The following is a 14,581-nucleotide window of genomic DNA, read 5'->3' as shown; positions in this document are numbered from 1 at the left end:
CACCGGCCTCTCTCACTCCCCATACCCACCTGGAGAGGCAGGTTGGGAATGAGGCAGGTCACCCCAAAGCCCACAAGCAGCAGGTTGGTGAAGGCGAAGGCCCGCATGGCATTGGTGATCTTCTGGATCTGCCGGTCCCGCTTCTTCTTTTTCTTCTCGCCTCTGTGGAGACAGAATGTGCAGAGGTGAGAGGCCTCTCTGGAGGAAGCCGGGTGCTTCTGAGAAGTCAGGTTTCAAGAGACAGCACGTGAACTGGCTCAAGACTCAGAAGCCACACCAGGCACATTTTAGGGACTGTGTCGGGGCTGGACCAGCACTACGGACACTCCCCCGGCCCTTCGCGATGGAGCGCTGAGTGTGAATCTCAGAGGGGGGTCTCGGGTGTGAGAAGATAGCCATCCAGACACTGCAGTGCTCTGTGAAGGCTAAGATGACGCGGAGAGAAGTAGCAGCGTGTGCCTGAGCTGGCACATGGCAAAGCCCCACTTCACCATTGGCTTCAAGTTCTCCCAAATCTCGCAGGACGCTGATAATAAGCCAGATATAAGCCAAATAGGGGAGTGAATGGATTTCCCCTTGTGGGGACAGGAGAGGGTAAAGGGGAAGTGAGCAGGCAGCAGATGGAGCCGGAGTGGACACAAATAACCTCCTGGTTGCAGGACCTGACCTAGATAGCAAAGTACTCTCCGTTTTTTTTTTTTTTTTTTTTTTTTTTGAGACAGAGTCTCGCTCTATTTCCCAGGCTGGAGTGCAGTGGCCGGATCTCAGCTCACTGCAAGCTCCGCCTCCCGGGTTCACGCCATTCTCCTGCCTCAGCCTCCCAAGTAGCTGGGACTACAGGCGCCCGCTACCTCGCCCGGCTAGTTTTTTGTATTTTTTAGTAGAGACGGGGTTTCACCGTGTTAGCCAGGATGGTCTCGATCTCCTGACCTCGTGATCCGCCCGTCTCGGCCTCCCAAAGTGCTGGGATTACAGGCGTGAGCCACCGCGCCCGGCCTGTACTCTCCATTTTTTTGTTGTTGTTGTTTTGTTTTGTTTTGTCCTTTGTTTTTTTTTTTTGAGATGGAGTCTCGCTCCGTCACCCAGGCTGGAGTACAGTGGCACGATCTCAGCTTACTGGAACCTCTGCCTCCCAGGTTCAAGCAATTCTCCTGCCTCAGCCTCCCGAGTAGCTGGGATTACAGGCGCCCGCCACCACGCCCAGCTAATTTTTGCATTTTTAGTAGGGATGGGGTTTCTTTTTTTTTTTTTTTTTTTTTGTGAGATGGAGTCTGGCTCTGTCGCCCAGGCTGGAGTGCAGTGGCCGGATCTCAGCTCACTGCAAGCTCCGCCTCCCAGGTTCACGCCATTCTCCTGCCTCAGCCTCCCGAGTAGCTGGGACTACAGGCGCCCGCCTTGTCGCCCGGCTAGTTTTTTGTATTCTTTAGTAGAGACGGGGTTTCACCGTATTAGCCAGGATGGTCTCGATCTCTTGACCTTGTGATCTGCCCACCTCGGCCTCCCAAAGTGCTGGGATTACAGGTGTGAGCCACCGCGCCCGGCCAAGCACCCTCTGTAATTATCTCTTGTGAATGAATGATTGCCGATCCCAGCCTCACACCCACGCAGACACCCCGGATGATCCAAGAACAGACCCCAGGTGCTCACAGGTATGCAGGGAGCCCCAGGCCCACCACGTCCTAACTGTGCAGCCCCAGGCAAACTACTGCAACTCCTAGTCTCAGCTCCTTCATCTGTGAAATGGGTATAACACTGGTCCCCCCTTCGCCGTGGTGTTGGGAGGCTTCACTGAGATACTGTGCATGGAGTGCTCAGCAGAGGGTCTCATGCAATAAACCGTAGCTGATTATATTAAGGTGAGCCATAGAAAACAGCATTTGGCTGGGTGCGGTGGCTCACACCTGGAATCCCAGCACTTTGGGAGGCTGAGGCGGGCAGATCACAAGGTCAGGAGATCGAGACCATCCTAGCTAACACAGTGAAACCCCGTCTCTACTAAAAATATATATTAAAAAAAAAATTAGCCGGGCGTGGTGGTGGGCGCCTGTAGTCCCAGCTACGCAAGAAGCTGAGGCAGGAGAATGGCGTGAACCCGGGAGGCGGAGCTTACAGTGAGCTGAGATCCCGCCACTGCACTCCAGCCTGGACGACAAAGTGAGACTCCGTCTCAAAAAAAAAAAAAAAGAAAAAAAAGAAAACAGCGTTTAACTCATCCTCTGATCTTGGAGCCCAACCCTTACATAAAGTAGGACTCCAGTACCTTGTTTAATCTTTGCAATCATGAACAACTCTATTAACACATAATATGGTTACAGCAACTTACTACTCAAGCTGACTGGGATAAACCTTGCAGGCAGAGAACAAAGGGCTGCTCGATTGAATGGAATGAATGAAAGTCACCATCTGAGCCAGGTGCAGTGCCTCAGGCCTGTAACCCCAGCACTTTACGAGGCTTTAAGATGGTGCAGCCACTGCCAAGGGGTGGAGGGAGGGCAGTCTTAGGAGCAAAATGGTCTGCTATTCATTGTTCGCACACTTTCACCTGTGTCTCTTTTTCTTCCCTCTTACTCAACGCTTTTTTTTTCTTTTTGAGACAGTCTCGCTCTGTCGCCCAGGCTGGAGTGCAGTGGCGCCATCTCGGCTCACTGCAAGCTCCGCCTCCTGGGTTCAAGCAATTCTCCTGCCTCAGCCTCCCGAGTAGCTGGGACTACAGGCGCCCGCCACCACACCTGGCTCATTTTTTGTATCTTTAGTAGAGACGGGGTTTTCCCATGTTGGCCAGGCTGGTCTTGAACTCCTGACCTCAGGTGATCCACCCCCTCGGCCTCCCAAAGTGCTGGGATGACAAGTGTGAGCCATTGCACTCGGCCCTCAGTGCTTCTTAAACTTTTTTAAAAAGACATGGTCTTGCTTTGCCACCCAGACTGGAGTGCAGCAGCACGATCATGGCTCACTGAAGCCTGAAACTGGGCTCAAGCAGTCCTGCTGCCTCTGCCACCTGAAGAGCTGGGACAACAGGCACATGCCACCATGCCCAGCTGATTTTTAAAGTTTTTTTTGAGACACCGTCTCACTTTGTCGCCCAGGCTGGAGCGCAATGGTGCGATCACAGCTCACTGCAGCCTCGACCTCTCCGGGCTCAGGTGATCCTCTCACATCAGCCTCCCGAGTAGCTGGGACTACACATGCGCCCCACCACACCTGGCTCATTTTTGTATTTTTTGGTGAAACAGGGCTTCACCATGTTGTCCAGGCTGGTCACTAACTCCTGGGCTCAAGCAATTCACTCACCTCAACCTTCCAAAGTGTTGGTATTATAGGCATAAACCACCATCCCTGGCCAAATTTTTTTTTTTTTTTTTTGAGACGGAGTCTGGCTCTGTCACCCAGGCTGGAGTGCAGTGGCCGGATCTCAGCTCACTGCAAGCTCCGCCTCCCGGGTTCACGCCATTCTCCTGCCTCAGCCTCTCAGGTAGCTGGGACTACAGGCGCCGCCACCTCGCCCGGCTAGTTTTTTGTATTTTTTAGTAGAGACGGGGTTTCACCGTGTTAGCCAGGATGGTCTCGATCTCCTGACCTCGTGATCCGCCCGTCTCGGCCTCCCAAAGTGCTAGGATTACAGGCTTGAGCCACCGCGCCCGGCCGCCTGGCCAATTTTTAAATTTTGTGTAGAGACGGGAGGCTGGCCATGTTTCCCAGGCTGGTCTCGAACTCCTGGCCTCAAGTGATCTTCTACCCCAGCCTTTCAAAGTGCTGGGATTACAGGCATGAGTCACTGCACCTGGCCTCAAACTAATATTTCCATAGAATTCCAAAGAATTTCCATAAAGTGGGGAGCAGTTTAAACGCATGCTGAGCTGAATGAGTGAGTCTCTGGAAGGACTCCGGGAGGAGCTGGAGCGCATCCTCTCTCCCTCTGACCCGCCCACCCTGTGCCTGACATGCAGTTCTGGGGTCTTTCTGCAGGGGCTGCGGGCTGGGAGCCGGGGCACCGGCCCTGCCTACGCACTGGTTGGCATCTTTCTCCTCGGATTCCTCAGAGGTGTCTTCACAGTCCTTCAGCCTCCAGTCCATGATGTAGCCAATGACGGGGGCCGTCAGCAGGCACAGCAGCTGGAGCACGCCGAAGATGGAGGTGTAGAGGCCAACTGCGGAAGAAGGCACTACGTCATGGGGACGCCCGGCAGACAGCCCTGGGGCAGGGACTGGGCACTGGCTGGGAAGGGGCTGGTACCCACAGGCTTGCGGGGAGCCCGGAGACCTTAACTCTGAAGTCGAGGCTGGAGCACGGGGCAGGTCACCTTCTTCTCAGCTCCAAATCCCCTGCTTGTTTTTTTTTTTTTTTTTTTGAGACGGAGTCTCGCTCTGTCACCCAGGCTGGAGTGCTGTGGCTGGATCTCGGCTCACTGCAAGCTCCGCCTCCCGGGTTCACACCGTTCTCCTGCCTCAGCCTCCCGGGTAGCTGGGCCTACAGGTGCCACCACCTCGCCCGGCTAGTTTTTTGTAGTTTTTAGTAGAGACGGGGTTTCACCGTGTTAGCCAGGATGGTCTTGATCTCCTGACCTCGTGATCTGCCCGTCTCAGCCTCCCAAAGTGCTGGGATTACAGGCTTGAGCCACCGCACCCAGCCTTTCCCCTGCTTGTTTCTAAGCAGCAGCTAAGGAAACCCAGAGTGTCACAACGGCCTTCCCAGAGCGCCAGGAAGTCGCTATGACTTGGGAACTACTGTGACGGAGGCTTTCTAAGTGATGGGCTGTCCGTTTCTGCCTCTAGAAATAGCCCAGAAAGGCCGGGCACGGTGGCTCACGCCTGTCATCCCAGCACTTTGGGAAGCCGAGGCGGGTGGATCACGAGGTCAGGAGTTCAAGACCAACCTGACCAACATGGTAAAACCCCGTCTCTACTAAAAATACAAAAATTAGCCGGGCATGGTGGTGCGTGTCTGTAACCCCAGCTACTCAGGAGGCTGAGGCAGGAGAATCACTTGAACCTGGGAGGTGGAGGTTGCAGTGAGCCAAGATCGTGCCTCTGCACTCCACCCTGGGCAACAGAGCAAGACTCCATCTCAAACAGAAAGAAAGAAAGAGAGAGAGAGAGAGAGAGAGAAAGAGAGAAAGAGAGAAAGAAAGAAAGAAAGAGGGAAGGAAGGAAGGAAGGAAGGAAGGAAGGAAGGAAGGAAGGAAGGAAGGAAGGAGAAAGAAAGAAAGAGAAAGAAAGAAAGAGACAGAGAAAGAAAAGAAAGGAAAAAGAGAGAGAAGAAAGAAAGAAAAAGAGAAAGAAAGAAAAGAAAAGAAAAGAGAAAAGAAAAGATTGTTTCCAGAAAGGCACCACTCACGGGGCTCTGACGTCAGAGCTTCCATATTCAAAGACTTAAAATTATGGTGGATTTTCCAGGGTAACGGATGCAGAATGTTGATTACCCCACCTTTACCCTCCTCCGGCTCTAGCCAGGAGGCATGTTTGGAGCTTGAGGCGAGGAGCTTCTGGGTTGAACAGAGACTGGCTAGGAAGGGACATCACAGCACTCCCCGATTCCCTGACGATCCCCACCTCCACCCCTTGCTTACCTGTGGCCATCACTGCATCAAGAAAGCAACAGTGAAAAAGCAGAAAGAAGAGAGGTTAGTGGCAGAAATCTCAGTGCTACAGAGAGATGGAGAGAGGAGACAGGCTCACTCTATGCCCAGCACGCACTGCATTTCCCACACTGCGTTTCCCACCAAGCATGACTCAGGGTGCTCAGGGTAGGCAGCGCTGCAGCCAGGCCTCTGGAAGTGGACTCGGGACAGGGCCCAGCCCGGGCCCCTGCTGACATTCTCCTGTCTGCTGGTGCCAAGTCACAGGTAGGCTGGTGAATCAGGCCTGTGACGTTGGCAGGTAGCGTGACGGGGAAGTGGCGGGCGTGCGGAAGGCCTGGTGCAATCAGGGTCCCTGCCACCACACTGCCTGCGGGAAGTGGCTGTGTCACAGCCACCTCCTGTTGTGCTCAGAGAGAGGGAAAGGTCAAAGAACTCGCCCCAGACGCCCGGCCAAGGCATCTGACACCATGGGTCTCCTCCAGATGGCCAGAGCTGGTCTCCCTTCCACTCCAAGAAGCAGGGACCATGCCTGGGTCTGCTCCCCTTCCCTGGGTCATGGCCCGCCTTCCACAGAGGCCTGGTGGCCCCTGAGCTGCTGCTCTGAGTGGAATGTCCAGAGGCCCTTGGCTGATCCAGTGACTTAAGACCCGTATGTGAGTCCTGGCTCTGACCCTTAACTTGTTCAGGGTTACTCCATCACTCTAGGCCTCGTTTCTCAGTTGTATCTGACGATAGTATCTGTCATAAAGGATGATGTAAACAGATGATCGTATCTATTTAACTCCTAGATTGTTATCAAGTCAAGGACAACAAGAGGAAAACATGTCACCTGTCAACTCTGTACAAAGGGAGGGTAGGATGGGTGGCCCCTGACTAGGGGGTAGGGGTGCAGGGGGCACCCAACCCATCTGACCAGCCACAGCCTCTGTACCCTGCTCCCATTTTCAGGCCTCAGTCCCCAAGAACTATTGGCCCTGGACTGTCTTCCCCTCTCAGTTCTGGTTTCTCAATGCCGGCTTCTTCCCAGTAAGTGCTACACTCTGAGGGTGGGTGGGAGAGTGAGGCAGCACTGCCCACTTTGGCGGGGCCTGGGCACTGCTGGGGACAGCACAGGCCACGTCTTTCCCATCTCAAGACTGCATTTTTGGCCAGGTGCGGTGACTCATGCCTGTAATCCCAGCTCTTTGGGAGGCTGAGGCAGGTGGATCACTTGAGGTCAGGAGTTTGAGACCAGCCTGACCAACATGGTGAAACCCTGTCTCTACTAAAAATACAAAAATTAGCTGGGCATGGTGGTGCACGCCTGTAACCCCAGCCACTTGGGAGGCTGAGGCAGGAGAATCACTTGAACCCAGGAGGCAGAGGTTGCAGTGAGCCTAGATCGTACCACTGTGCTCCAGCCTGGGTGACAAGACTGAAAATCTGTCTCAAAAACAAAACAAAACAAAAAAACAACTATTTTTGGCTGGGCATGGTGGCTCATGCCTGTAATCTCAGCACTTTGGGAGGCTGAGGTGGGAGAATTGCTTGAGCCCAGGAGTTTGAGACCAGCTTGGGCAAAATAGTGAGACCTCATCTTTATGGGAAAAAAAAAAAATTTAGCCAGGCATGGTGGCACACACAGATACTTAGGAGGCCGAGGTGGGACGGATCCCTCGAGCCCATGAGTCGGAGGCTGCAGTGAGCCTCCGACAGTGGCACCACTGCACTCCAGCCTGGGTGGCAGAGCAAGACCCTAAATTAAAAAAAAAAAAAAAAAAAAAAAAGGCAGCCTTTTCCCAGCTGGCAGCATGCTGGCTATTTAGGGTTTCCCCGAATCTGCACTCCTGTTTGATGGCGGGTCTCAAACGCTGGGCGGCAGCAGAGTCACCGCTCAGAGGCAAGACCTGGAGTCTCCATTTGGAACCAGCACCCGGGAGCCTCTGCTGCGGGTGGTCATGAGGCCATACGTGGAGGGGATGGCTCTGGTGGTTCGAGCTGTCCTTCAGCAGCACAGCACACTCGTTCCTGGGGAGCTGCACAGTTCCTGAGTGTGTGGAAAGTGACTCGAGCTCTGTGGCCACCTCTCGGCCAGAGCTGGGGCTATGGGTGTTGGGTGTAACAGGTCACAGAAGGAGGAAGGGGAAAACCAGTGCTTCACCTGCCACAGACCGATCTTCCTGGCCTGACTTCCTCTACGTCTTGAAATTGACTTTTTGAACATGGGAAGCAGTTGGAAAAATTCCTCTTGGGCAGCAAAAGATTTCTCAGAGAGCTTGAGTGAAAGACGCTGCAGCGGCAGGGAGAGGCGCCTGTCGAGGGCCAGGGACCGGCTCTCTCGGCACTCCGGGTTTCCACCACTCCAGAGCTGAGTGTTTGTCAGGCTGGGCGTGGGGGTTTCGCCTGTAATCCCAGCACTTTGGGGGAGGATCCCTTGAGCCCAGGAGTTCAAGACCAACCTGGGCAACAGAACAAGACCCCATCTCTGCAAAAAATTTAAAAATTAGCTGGGTGCGGTGGCACGCACCTGGGAAGCCCTAAGAGTCAAGGCTGCAGTGTTCGCACCACTGCACTCCAGCTGAAGCAACGCAGGAAGGGACCCTGTCTCAAAAAGACAAGGAAGAAAAAGACATGATAGATCAGGGTTCCCCAAAGTGTGTTCCACGGATTTTTTTTTTTTTTTTTTGAAACAGAGTCTCGCTCTGTCGCCCAGCTGGAGTGCAGTGGTACGATCTCAGCTCACTGCAGCCTCCACCTCCCCGGTTCAAGCGATTCTCCTGCCTCAGCCTCCTGAGTGGCTGGGATGGCAGATGCCCACCACCACGCATGGCTAATTTTTGCATTTTTAGTAGAGACGGGGTTTCACCATATTGGCCAGCCTGGTCTTGAACTCCTGACCTCATGATCCACTTGCCTCAGCCTCCAAAAGTGCTAAGATTACAGGCGTGAGCCATCACGCCCAGCCGAGACTCCCATTTTCAGAGTAGAACTGGCTCTTATCTGGTTCCCTTTGCTATCTTTTGTTAAAGCGGGATTTCTCATCTCCTAAAAACCTGATAACTGCTTCTTCACAAGACCTACAGGATCTTCACCTTGATAAAAACAAGTAAACCATCGGAAAAAGTTGCACACCAGGGAGGTTGGGGATGACTAAGGCTGACTCAGCTCAGGCCCTGGGGGGAAGTCCTGATTTTCTCTGTAGAATCAAAACCTCTCATCAGCTGAAGACCCGCGCTGTTTGAAAAAGTGGCGTGTGGGTTATCAGCTGTGTTTGCTGGAGCTGACAAGCCTCAACTGACCACAGGCCCCGAGGAAACCTCTGCCCCGCCCTGTTTCGCGGTGAGGGATGCAGAGCCCAGCGTGGGCCCGTTGCCCCAACATCTCCAGCCACGACCTGACCTCGACGTCCAGGGTGTCCACGCACCCACCGTGCCACCTTCTGGGAGGACTTCAGGCTTGACCTGCCGTCTTTCAGCCACACTCAGGTGGAGGGTTCTGTTCTGTTTTCGTTTACAGACACACATGGCAACCCTCCCCCTCAGGCACTGGAAAACACACCCCCCACCCCCCACCCCCAGGCAGCTATTTTGGTCCTTCCCTCCCTCCTGGACCAGGAAACCCTGATGGGGACACGAAACCCAGTTGGGCTGGCTGTGATGAAACAGCTCTGACAGGCAGACCGTGCCTGGGATGCGGCCTTTCCGTGGCCCTGCTGGCCTGGCTCAGCTGAACACATTCTGGCCGGTGGCCAGCGGGCTGGGCTCAGGCCGGGGAGGGACAGTGACCGAGGCTGCCCGGGGCGCCCACCTGTCTTCTGGTCGCCGCTGACCAGGAACTTGAGGATGTTGTTCATGGCGCCCATGTAGAAGATGAGCCGCAGCTGCGTGACGCACATGGTGACGAGGCTGAGCAGCAGGATAGGGCTGAACACGCTGTGCATGAAGGAGGGGGCCGCTGCGGGGAGAGGGTGTGGGGCTCAGGGCCGGGGCTCACTGTCCCCACCACGGGGGCCGTGCAGGTCCCTCCACACTGGAGGCCCGGAGGGGGCCCCTTGGGACAGGACGGGCCTGGTGAGGGTGACGGGGTTGGTGCTGCAGTGTGGTTGCCTCGTGTGTGAAATCAGTTAGGCAAATCCCTTTCCCTCCCCCAAGCCTTCCGGAGCGCCTCTGCAGGACAGGGCGGGCGGGGCCGCCTCCCCTTTTGGGGTGAGGTGGAAACGGGGTGAGCCGATACCCACGGAGCACTCCCTGCCCGTCGCCCGGCTGCGGTCTCAGGAAGGTACCTGCGGCGTCCGGCTGGCACTTCACCTCCAGGTCGACGGTGGACAGGCACAGCTTGTGGCCCTCCTGCAGCGCCACCTGCTCCTTGGCACTCCTCATGGAGCTGCCCACGCTCAGGCGCCGGCCCACCGTGGTCACCTGCTTGTAGAACTGCTTCCCTGTGATCTTGTGGTCAAAGCCCAGCCAGCTGAACTTGATCTTCACCCTGGGGTCCCGGGAGAGTGTCTGAGGGTGCTGCCCGGGACTCCGGCTGGGGGGCGGGGGGCAGGCGGGACGGGGGCACCTCTACTTACGAGTAGTCCATGTCCTCCGGGCCCGGGAAGGGCTCCAGGGGCCAGTTAAAGAAGCAGTTGAGGAAAACCAGCCCGGAACAGCCGGCCCAGACCACGAGGATGATGATGAAGGAGACACCAGCGTCATAGATGAGCTAATGGCACCGCGGGGACAGGGTGGGGTCGGGGAGGGGGCAGAGTTAGCTCAGAGAGGCCAGAGCCACAGCAGGCAGGAGCATCTGGCTGCCCCTGCTGTCCCTGCGCTGAGCCGTGTGAGGAGGCACAGCCCTGCCAGCCTGGGCGTTGGGGCATCAGGCACCCGCCTTCCAGTCCTCCCACCGTGCCTGCCCTGCTGGTTATCTGGGCCTGGCATGTCATTAGCCCCCCAACGTGGAGGCCTTCCTGACCCCCTCACCACAATCACAGCACGTCTCGCAGGCTCGGAGTGATCGGCCCGGCAGAGGGGACAGTGCTTCTGGTCCATCAGCTTGTCTGGCGTTAGTGGGTGGGGCTCCCTGAAGGCAAGAGCCTTCCAGAAGCATCCACTGACGCTTCCCCAGTGCCCTTGAGAGCACACATGGCAGAGGCCAAAGAAATACTCAAGGAGGCCGGGCGCGGTGGCTCACGCCTGTCATCCCAGCACTTTGGGAGGCTGAGGTGGGCGGATCATGAGGTCAAGAGTTCAAGACCAGCCTGACCCACATGGCGAAACCCCGTCTCTACTAAAAATACAAAAATTGGCCAGGTGTGGTGGTGGGCGCCTGTAGTCCCAGCTCCTTGGGAGGCTGAGGCAGGAGAATCACTTGAACCTGGGAGGCAGAGGTTGCAGTGAGCCGAGATTGTGCCACTGCACTCCAGCCTGGGCGACAGAGCGAGACTCTGTCCTCCACCAAAAAAGGAGGAGGAGGAGGAACTTTCGGGATCCTCCCCGCTCCAGGGGCATGAGAATCTCTGCAAGTCCATAGGATGGCTGGCCCCAGAGTCCCAGCGCCCACCACTTCAGTGCCCAGGTGGCCAGCCCATACCGTGAGCCCCTCTCCTCGCCAGCAGCATTCCCATGCACACCCCTGAGGAACGGGGCTTTTACTGAGTGTGAGGGCCAGAGGTGGGAGAAGCCCCTACGGGGCCCTGGCACAGCCACAGGGTCTGGGGAACTTGGGCTGATGGACTGTGAGGTGTTTTGCTTTGTCCTGACCCTGTGTGACTTCCACAGGCTCAAAATCCTGCCTAGGAGGGAAACAGCTGAACTACTTGGCCAAGAGCAGTGCTTTGGCTGGCGGGGAGTAATGGCACAATAACAGCAGGCTGGGGGCAGGGGAGCCAGGGGAGCAGGGGAAGACGAGGAAGGTGAAGGAGACGGTGGCTGGACTCAAAACTGGAGACAAACTCACCCACTGCCCTTTCCCTGCCCCAGCCCAGAAGTGCAAAGGCACCTGCGGCAGACCCTGCAGCCACATGCGTGAATCCTGTCCCCTGAGGCCCTGCGGATTTCAGCTCTCACTCCTGTGATGCCCAGGTGCATCCTGCCCGGGTGGGGGTGGTGAAGAGGGGCCACCCCCGGTGCCCACAATTGCCTCTCTCTTCAGAGAGGGCGGAATTAGCCTGGAGCAGGCCTCTGCACAGACACCAGTGCAAATTACACGTGCTCACCTTGATTCCTGGAAAGGTGACTGCCGAGGAAGCATAGGACCCAATCATCAAGGCTATAAACGTGGACCGAAGGTCGCCGAACATGTTGGGCAACTGAGATAAAAAGCAGAGAAACCTCAGTGGGGAGGATGCACTGGGGAAGGGGAGGAGGAGGGGACAGAGAACGAGGCCCCATCGGCCTCTTCTTCACCTGCCCCTTCCTGTGTGACTCACAGGGGCATTAGTTCAGGGGCAATGATCGCTCACTGAAGGTTTCTCTTTCCTGGACTGAGGCTGATGAGGGCAAGGAGGGAGGTAACGCAGAATACAAGCAGTTGTCTGACTTTCCGGCTGGCAACCCTCCCCATCTCTCTGCTCCTGGCAGAGCCCAGGAGCCTTCCTGTCTTTACAGGGTAACACAGAGATGCCAGAGAACAAAGTTATGAGCCTCAGGCAGGCCTCAAAGGGAGAAAGCCTGTTAAAAATAAGAATCTATTTGGGGATAATAGCGTCATTTTATAAATAAAAATATCAGCATCCCAGAAAGACCAGATGTCAGCAAAAACTGCTTTTGGTTTGGAGAGGGTAGGTTTTTGGAAGATGTCAATCAGAATTCTACAGTTCTCTTCGGTCTGAGGATGAAGCTGGCCCAGGATTCCTGCTTCTGAATTTCTTTTCTTTTCTTTGTTTTGAGATGGGGTTTCACTCTTGTCGTCCAGGCTGGAGTGCAGTGGAGCGAGCTCATTGCAACCTCCGCCTCCCTGGTTCAAGCGATTCTCCTGCCTTAGCCTCCCGAATAGCTGAGATTAGAGATGCCCTCCCCCACACCTGGCTAATTTTTGTATTTTTAGTAGAGACAGAGTTTCACCATGTTGGCCAGGCTGGTCTCAAGTGATCCACCCGCCTCGGCCTCCCAAAATGCTGGGACTACAGGTGTGAGCCACTGTGCCCGGCCTCCTGCTTCTGAATTTCTCAGTGCAAGCAGGGGATTCTCTTCCCACAGGATGTTTTGCCCTAGCAGTTAGCATCCGAGAAGGCCAACGGGAAGAAAGGCCCGGGCTCTCTTCCCAACGAAGCCACTCTCAGCATCTCACATCAGCTCATTCTGGGTACAGGGCAAAAGGGGGCCCACCTGAATAGGACTTCAAGGCTAACTCTTGCTGATTCTACCGAAATTCAGGCCGAGGGCAAACTACATCCTCCCAAAGAGGGACAGCTCCTCTAACCTCAGGAGAGAGCACACTGTGTAGCAAAGCTTTCCTGTTCGCACCCAGTGTCCCTGGCCTTGGGAGCTGCTCTCTGGATAGCTATGCAACCTATTCCATTGAATTCAGGCTGCTTATGGGGACTTAATCTACGTCTCCCCCAACCCTCCCCACTACTCCCCATTTGTCTTGAATCTTTTTTTCTTTCTTTCTTTCTTTTTTTTTTTTGAGACAGAGTCTCGCTCTGTCGTCCAGGCTGGAGTGCAGTGGCGCGATCTCGGCTCACTGCAAGCTCCGCCTCCTAGGTTCAAGCAATTCTCTTGCCTCAGCATCGCGAGTAGCTGGGACTACAGGCGTGAGACACCATGCCCAGCTAATTTTTCTTTTTTTTTTTTTTTGAGATGGAGTCTCACTCTGTCACCCAGGCTGGAGTACAGTGGTGCCATCTCCTCTCACTGCAAGTCCGCCTCCTGGGTTCACGCCATTCTCCTGCTTCAGCCTCCCGAGTAGCTGGGACTACAGGCGCCCGCCACTGTGCCTAGCTAATTTTTCTGCATTTTCAGTAGAGATGGGGTTTCACCGTGTTAGCCAGGATGGTCTCAATCTCCTGACCTGGTGATCTGCCCACCTCGGCCTCCCAAAGTGCTGGGATTACAGGCATGAGCCACCACGCCCACCCAGCATTTTTTTTTGGATGCAGTCTTGCTCTGTCTCCCAGGCTGGGGTGCAGTGGCGCGATCTCAGCTCACTGCAACCTCTGTCTCCTGGGTTCATGCGATTCTCCTGCCTCAGCCTCCCAAGCGGCATCTCCCATTGCAGGTATGAGCCACCATGCTCAGCTAATTTTTGAAATAACCAATTTTTTAAATGGGCAAAGGGACTGAATAGACATTTCTCCAAAGAAGATATACAAATGGCCAATAAGCATATGAAAAGATGCTCAACACCATTAATCATAATGAAATACAAATCAAAGCCACAATGAGACACCACTTGATACCCATTAGGATATGAAAAGTCATAGTGAGGCCGGGCGGGGTGGCTCACGCCTGTCATCCCAGCACTTTGGGAGGCTGAGACGGGCGGATCACGAGGTCAGGAGATCAAGACCATCCTGGCTAACACGGTGAAACCCTGTCTCTACTAAAAATACAAAAATCTAGCCGGGCGAGGTGTCGGGCACCTGTAGACCCAGCTACTCGGGAGGCTGAGGCAGGAGAATGGCGGGAACCCGGGAGGCGGAGCTTGCAGTGAGCTGAGATCTGGCCACTGCACTCCAGCCTGGGCAACAGAATGAGACTCTGTCTCAAAAAAAAAAAAAAAAAGAAAAGAAAAGTCATAGTGAGGCCGGGCGCGGTGGCTCACGCCTGTCATTCCAGTACCGGGAGGCCGAGGCGGGCAGATCACAGGGTCAGGAGTTCCAGACCAGCCTAGGGAACATAGTGAGATCCCGTCTCTACCAAAAATACAAAAAGTTAGCGAGGTGGAACATGCCTGTACTCCCAGCTACTCGAGAGGCTGAGGCAGGAGAATCGCTTGAACCCGGGTGGTGGAGGTTGCAGTGAGCCGAGATCACGCCATTGCACTCCAGCCTGGGCAACAGAGCAAGACTCCGTTTAAAAAAAAGAGGCTGGGCG

General features: G+C 55.2%; 1 protein-coding gene across 4 annotated transcripts in view; it reads right to left on the bottom strand.

Annotated features, from left to right (window-relative positions):
- The window catches only part of SLC43A2 (solute carrier family 43 member 2), a 57,317-nt gene that overhangs the window by 10,122 nt on the left and 32,614 nt on the right, over positions 1-14,581 (bottom strand). For all 4 annotated transcript variants that reach the window (XM_010373504.2, XM_010373507.2, XM_010373506.2 and 1 more), the window contains exons 6-11: positions 11,761-11,853; positions 10,132-10,265; positions 9,841-10,043; positions 9,366-9,512; positions 4,010-4,148; positions 30-162 (exon numbers count right to left, since the gene is read on the bottom strand). In XM_010373504.2, the coding sequence (XP_010371806.1) occupies positions 30-162; positions 4,010-4,148; positions 9,366-9,512; positions 9,841-10,043; positions 10,132-10,265; positions 11,761-11,853 (849 nt within the window). The remainder of the gene's footprint in view (positions 1-29; positions 163-4,009; positions 4,149-9,365; positions 9,513-9,840; positions 10,044-10,131; positions 10,266-11,760; positions 11,854-14,581) is intronic.

This window comes from Rhinopithecus roxellana, chromosome 19 (genome assembly GCF_007565055.1).
Source record: "Rhinopithecus roxellana isolate Shanxi Qingling chromosome 19, ASM756505v1, whole genome shotgun sequence".
NCBI classification, from domain to species: Eukaryota; Metazoa; Chordata; class Mammalia; order Primates; family Cercopithecidae; genus Rhinopithecus; species Rhinopithecus roxellana.
This window is presented reverse-complemented; position numbering and strand designations above follow the sequence as displayed.